The 7,500-nt window shown below is 47.2% G+C and overlaps 1 protein-coding gene across 1 annotated transcript in view; it reads right to left on the bottom strand.

The window, feature by feature from the left end:
* Positions 1–7,500, bottom strand: part of tafa5l (TAFA chemokine like family member 5, like) — a 34,091-nt gene that overhangs the window by 13,265 nt on the left and 13,326 nt on the right. The window contains exon 4 of the mRNA XM_031565880.2: positions 3,790–3,917. Coding sequence (XP_031421740.1) covers positions 3,790–3,917 — 128 coding nt within the window. The remainder of the gene's footprint in view (positions 1–3,789; positions 3,918–7,500) is intronic.

Genomic DNA, 7,500 nt, shown 5'->3' with positions numbered 1-7,500 from the left:
GAAAAAAATACATTAAGAAGGAACAGAGTAATCCTTTTTAACCAGCACTTTAATCCTTTTTTTTCTTTGCTGTTCTACAAAAACACTTTACTACGTGAACAATTCAGTATGGAGATGCATTCAGTTATAAGGCGGGATGCACTCTGGAAATGATAAAATCTACAAAATGGACACCCAGATTTCCAAAGTCTGACCAGAGGGTCAAAAGGCAGTTTAACCAAGGACTTCTCTGTGATCTTACATGGATCATATAGAGGTGGTGATTGATCCACCGTAGAAAGTTGACGATGTAATATTTACCACTCTAATGCATATTCCTGTCCCATTTGCAAAAATAGCCGTCAAGCCTAATCATTTCCGTCATTGGTAATCATAACGACCTTTTACTGTTGTTATGATGGACATGATCAAACTGCCATTTACACAGTGGATGCAATTCAACTCAGCCAGAGTGACAAAAAGGTCCCAGTTACCTGGGAAGAAAAGGCAATAAAAAAGGGCTGGTGACAGCTCTCCACTCAACATAATAACACTCCATCATGCTATCAACGGTCAAACACACAAAAGAGGATGCCACAGCTCTCCCCCTCTATCTCTTCTCCATCATTTCATCGTTTCATCTCTTCTTCCGTCAAAAAGAGCGATAAAGAGAGAGAGAGAGAGAGAGAGAGAGAAAAACAACCACTTTGGCTTAAACGAGGATCCAGAGGCACCTGCTTGAGAGAATCACTGTTTGAACCTTTCAGGGGCGTACTAGTGAAGACAAATGGGCACCTTGTTTAGGGCTCTTGTGAATGATCTACATTAATAATTGGCGGCGGTTCAGCGTGCTGCATATGCTAACTCCATTAGCAGGTCAGCGTTGGGGGAGTTGGTCCTGGCAAAGGCTCACCTCACAGTGCTGTAGATGCATGTAGAGAGGTTGCAGGTGCAGCCGTGAGTGTGACAGCAACACAACTCATAATACACACACACACACACACACACACACACACACACACACACACACACCACACACACACACACAGACACACACACACACACACAGTCACACACACACACACACACACACAGACACACACACACACACACACACACACAGACACACAGTCACACAGCCACACACACACACACACACACACACACACACACACACACACACAGAATCGGAGACACACATACACGCACAGACTACAAACTTCACACACATATGTGCCAGGGAAAACATACACATGTGCAAGCACAGGCACACACAAACACATGCAAACACACACACACACACACACACAAACACACACACACACTTGCACTGATTCGCCTTGGACTGCATCCCACTACACCTTCTCCTCCATCTGTTACAGTGGCTGTGTAGTGCTCCCCTCTCTGCTGTGTGTTTCCTGTTCAGTGCCCCCATACATAACACCCTGTCTGATCCACCTCCCCTGCCCGCCTCCCCCTGCCCGCCTCCCCCCTCCTCCTCCTCACCATCCCTTCTCCTCGTCGGGGAGAGGCTACTCAGGCTCCCTCTCTCTCTCCCTCTCTCTCTCTCTCTCTCTCTCTCTCTCTCTCTCTCTCTCTCTCATTGATGGCTCTGATGAAGGATGCTGTAGTGTCTAATCACCGTTTGCGGGCTTTTGCAAAGCCGACGCGGTGCAAACTGTAGCCTTGCACGCATGCACCAATCACACACACATGCCCATATGCATACACACAAAAACACACACACACACATGCACTCACACTCAAACACACACAAATTCCTCTCTGTCTTTCTCTCACTCACTCACACACACACTCACACATACAAATCATGCACACACACATACACCTACACACATACCCACATCACAAATCATGCTCACACACGCACACACGCAAACACGCACGCACACACCCACACACACACACACACACACACACACTCACACACACACACACACACACACACACACACACACACACACACACACACACACACACACACACACAGGCTCTCACTCTCTCTGCTCCTGTCAGTGCTGATTATGCAAGCCAGAGAGCATGCGGCTGAACTCCTCTGCAGTTGCCACAGGGCTGTTGGACAGGAGCTGTGGGCCACAGTGCTTCAGACGAGCGGGCGGAGCGTGCCAGCAGCCGCCGGGACTATGGCCTCTACCAGGCCTACCTGCACAGGGGAATACAGCCGCACACGTTTGGGGGGAGAGAGAGAGAGAAGTACGGGTAAAGAGAGAGCAACAGGGGCAGAAAGAGGAGGAGTGTGTGTGTCTGTGTGTGTGTGTCTGTGTGACAGAAAGAGAGATAGATATTGTTTGTAGGTGGGTATGTGTGGGGTAGCGAGAGAGTGTGTATGTGTGTGCGTGTGTGCGAAAGAAAGATAGAACAAGTGTGGGTGTGTAGGTTAGTGTGAGAGTGAGAGAGAGTGTGTGTTTAGAGAGAGAAAGAGAAATAGGCTTGAATCACTGAAAACAATCGTTGGCCAACCATCACCACGCTACAGAATCATCTGCAATGTTGCAAGGAAAAATGTAGGTGTCAGGTATAACATAATCATAGCCCGCCGACACACACACACCACAGCACACACACACACACACACACACAGACACACACACCACAACACACACAAACACTAATATGTGTCATAATCTGCACACACCCACGTCCACACAAACATGCACACGATGCAGCAAAATAGCTAAATCAAAAAGTCATCCACTTTTTTGGAGCCACCAGTCCGTAAAATTAACACCCAGCCAATTCTGCAAGAGCATCATATCTTAAAGAGAAAGAATGACCCTGTGTAGGTGAGGGCGCTAGACGACTTAATTCTGTCTAATTACCCATGATGCATCTGGTCATTTAATAATGACTTAATGACTATCTATTACATCACAATGATTGAATTATAAATAATGTTGCTTTGGTGAAGAAGCAAGCCTGTGAAAATTCACAAACCCTGAGCTTTGAAGACTTTCCCCCCTCCCGTACAGTGAAATACCACAGGCATGAACCAACTCAGGGTTCGAGAAACATAAATAGAAAAAGAAATAGATAATAGAAATTCAAGAGAAATAGTTGTATAGTAATGTGTCTCCTCTCTGCTGTGATACAGTGCTTAAGGGAGCCATAACAAACACCTCTGCATTCAACGCTTGTCAGATCTGACGATGTGCTTGCACCCGGCGGTACATGCATTCATATGCACTCCATATGACATCCATACTGTGACCATACATCAGCACACAAACTAATGGAAATCACTGACACCTTTCAAAACGTATTCACCACAGGCAGGAGCCTCACATATCACCATCACCATCAGGCGAACAGTAAAGAGATGAAGAGAGGAGAGGAGAGAAAAGAGAGAGAGAGGGAGGGAGGCAGGGAGACAATATAGGCAGAAAATGGAAAAAGTAAAAAAAGAAAAAAAAAGTGTGAAATATGAGATGGCAATACAGCAGAGGTAGTGTAAATTGAGAAAGAAATGAAGACATGAAGAGTAGTGATATATAAATGAAGGGAATAGAAAGGGAGGGACAGATGGATAGAAAACACTCAGACATGGAGAGGTGGAAGAGAGAGAATGATGAGAGTTACAAGAGAGAGAGAGAGAGAGAGAGAGTGAGAGTGAGAGAAGAGAATTATAAAAGAAAGAGAGGCTGATTCAAAAGAGGGAGAATAATTCCAGAGGGAGACAGAAAGAGGGGGAAAGAGAGAGAGAAGGAGAGAGGGAGGGAGGGTGGGAGAGAGAGAGAGAGAGAGAGAGAGAGAGAGACGAATCGTTCTTACCGTGACTGTCTTGATGCGGCCGCCTCCCTTGGTGCAGGTCCAGCCGGAGCGGTTGAAGAGGAGACCACACACCTCGCCCTCGGAGCAGGGGGTCATGTCACACCACTGCCTGCTCTTCACAATCCTCACTGGGGCCACACACACACACACACACACACACACACACACACGTACACACACACACAGGGGGTGGGGGTGGGGGGGATGAGGGGAGGGGAGAAGCACAGTGAGGGGCAAAGTCAGGCACCTAATGCTCTCTCTTACCCCTTTTCCACCAAAGTAGTTTGAGGGCTGTTTCTGAGCTGGTGCCTAAGTCTCAAACCAGTTCTTTGCGTTTCAACAGTCTAGGCCAGGAAAACTGGTTTCAGAGCTGGAGTGTAACATTCACGGCTACCTAGCTAGCCGTTGGTCAGCTATCATTACCCAAGCAAGCATAGCTCGCTACTTGCTAGTCCAATTTCATGCTTGGCACTAGTGTTGCTGGAAACGCGGAGAAGTGTACAGCCGTATACAGTGACGTAATGATGTGGCTCTATAGTAGCAGCTCTCTAGCCTGTAGAAAAGCCCTCTTAGAAGGTTTGCAAGCTGAACCAACTCCAAACTGGCACTAGCACCAGCTCAGGACTGGCACCTCGTTCACTCTGGTGGAAAGGGGGCATCACAGCCACTTCTGAGAAGAAGCCCTGCTGCTCGGGCTTTCTTTAGATATCAGACTGTGCAGGTAGTGTATATATATATACACAGTATACTATATATACAGCTTCTTTCCTTGTGGATTTATGGATTTATTGTGTCTTTAATGTATGGTTTCTTCTCCTTCTAGTTCCTTTAGAAAGAGGCTGTTGCCAGACCAAACTTCGTTCAAACAGTTCAATTCAGTTCAATGCTATAGTGTTTCCTGTCAAGGAAAATGGTCACCTGCAGTATTCTGGCTGATTACAGTTCACTCATATAGGGCTCACATAGCACCCCTGTTCCTTTCATCATTGAAATATCTTCAATAGAATGACAGCAAGTGACGGCACCCTCGTGGTTCTCCATCACGGCAATACTTTCGGTAGCCTCGTCTGTTACATCAGCGCCGTGTAATGTAACATAGCTGGATTGTGCCTATGGCTGCGGCGTGTGTTCAGTGAAGTACTCATGCTTCCCATGATTCACAACGCACTCTCTCATTATTCACTGGCTTTTGGTCCTGCACTGCAAGTGTGACAGCTAGGTTTTACCGCTCAGCCCCTTGCAGGCGAAATATCATCTTACTTTCAATGCAGAGCACTGGGATACGTTATGACATTTTGCCTCGGAGAAACACATTTTTTTTTTTTCGCCTGGCATCAGCCTCCCTCGCCGATAAGGTGTGAGTGTTTGACGTATTCAGATGTATTTGCACTTGTGTAGGAATCTTTGGTATGCTGAGAGGGGGAGCGGCTGCCTCACAGGGCCCTTATTGTGTCCGCTATCAGCAAATGGGGTAAACACAGACTAGCGAGAGAAAGGAATTGAGAACTGCTACAGGGATACCCATTAGCATTGAGAACTGCTACAGGGATACCCATTAGCAAACAGGGAAGCAGGCCTCTCCATGCCTATCAACTGGCACCAAAGAAGCACAAATAAACGATCTGTGTGCTCTCCTCCCCCCCCCTCCCCCTTCCTCTTGTAGCTGGGTGAGTGCTTTTTAAAGACTGAAATTTGCAGTGAACTCTTTCCAGAGTGGTGGTGTGCTACCAAAGGGAGTTGTTTTTTTATTTTATTTATTTATCAGGGTGTTTATAAATGATTGCTTATGAGCTATGTAAAAGATTATACAGCCGGAAAAAAGCTCACCAGGAAGCACACTTAAACAAACAAAAACAAACAAACAGAAAATAAACAAATAACACTCATAAAGACACCCACACCGAGACACACACACACACACACTGAGACACAAACTGAGACACACACTCACACACACACACCGAGACACACACACACACACACACCGAGACACACACACACAAACAAGTTCCAACCATACGGAGAGGAAGAAACTAAGAGAGAGTGCACTGTACTAACAAAATGTTTTTCCCTCAGAAAAAAACCCTAAACCGGCCTGACTAACATCCCTTATTCTGCAACATTACACACTGCCCTCTGTGTCACAGGCAACCTTTTCAACTGTGGCCGAGTGCCCTTCAGCCATACTTGCGTGTGTGTGTGCGCGTGCATGCGTGCATGCGTGCTTGCGTGCTTGCGTGCTTGCGTGTATGTGTGTGTGTGTGAGCTTGGCCTGACGTCACACGTGGAGATGACTGAGTCCTGACAGGGGAGTTGTCGTGGCAGCTCTCTTGTCACCTCCCTCCCGGAGTCCTCGAGCCATCTGTCTTCCCCTGAGACCCCCCCACCCCCACCACCACCCCACCACCACCACCATCCCTCCCCCCCCCAGCCTCTCAGCCTCAGCCAACGCCACCCATCCAGGGTCTCAGTCCTCACCTTGGGACGGCATGGATGCAACGCAAGCATTGGCATGGCAACAAAAAAAGAAGCGATGGCACAGGGGAGAGAATGAAAAGAAATATAAAAAAGAAATATAAAAAGCAGAGGGAGAGGAGAAGAGGGGTAGGAGGGAGGAAGAGTGAATCACAGAGAGGGAGAGAGAGAGGGACATGCAAAGAAAGAGTGGGTGAGGGAGAGGGAGAGGGTGACGGAGAGCGAGCGGGAGAGGGAGTGCAAGAGGGAGAGGAGGGAGAGGGAGAGAGAGAGGGAGTGCGAGAGGGAGAGGAGGGAGAGGAGGGAGAGGGAGAGGGAGAGGGAGAAGGGTAGGTGGAGGCGAGAGAAAGAAAAGGCTTTTTGCAAGGAAGGCCAATAATTCCATTATTTCCCTCACAAGTTGCAGTCAAGTTGTTACAGCCACACTATTTCTATATATCAACACATATAGTGCAGCCCTAGCAAGGGGCAAAATGCCCAACTTAAGCCGCTTTTACTTAAAAAGCATCTGCTAAATAAATAAACCCAAACCCATTGCCGAGTGCCACTGGGGACCAAACCCTCTGACTGTGTTGATTTAGTTTCCTGGTGCCATATTTGTCTGCGGCTGTGAAAACAGCACATCATCGCTGCTGTCCTAATTTCCTTAATTCACTGATTCCCACAAGGACCACTTCTGGGACAGAAATGATTCGGAAGAATGAGGTGGCGGCGCATTTCAACCGCCATGCCTCATGGTAAGATAATGACCAGAGCACGCACAGCAGCAGCTGAAGCCTGGTAGTGCCGGTTCAAATGGGTTTTCCGTCATTGTGGAAAAAAAACTGTTTTTGTTGTGTGATGAGAGAGGAGAGGAGAGGAGAGGAGAGACTCGCAGCCCCAATGAGTGATTGGTTTTGTTTTCCTCAGCTTCATCCTGCTATCATTTGTCCATTTTATGTTGGCGGCACCCAGGTCTAGTTCAGACTTAATAATGGAATGCCTATTAATGCACCATAAAAGTAGTAGGAGAAAAGCCAGTAATAATCAATTACCCAGGGTGGTGATTATAGGTCTCTCTTGGTTAAATAGTCTCATAAGAGCTATGACAGGAAAGCACGCTGAAACAACCAAAATGACAAAAAAATAAAATTTCCAAGAGAGAAGGGTCCATCATCTCTACCTCTCTCTGCCAGAGAGGGTAAGTGACACCTCACAGAAAGCCAGCCCTGAAAACAGTCATTAGGCCGACAACAA

Source organism: Clupea harengus, chromosome 4 (genome assembly GCF_900700415.2).
Source record: "Clupea harengus chromosome 4, Ch_v2.0.2, whole genome shotgun sequence".
Classification (NCBI taxonomy): domain Eukaryota; kingdom Metazoa; phylum Chordata; class Actinopteri; order Clupeiformes; family Clupeidae; genus Clupea; species Clupea harengus.
The sequence above is the reverse complement of the archived record's forward strand: the minus strand, read 5'-3'. Positions and strand labels throughout refer to the sequence as shown.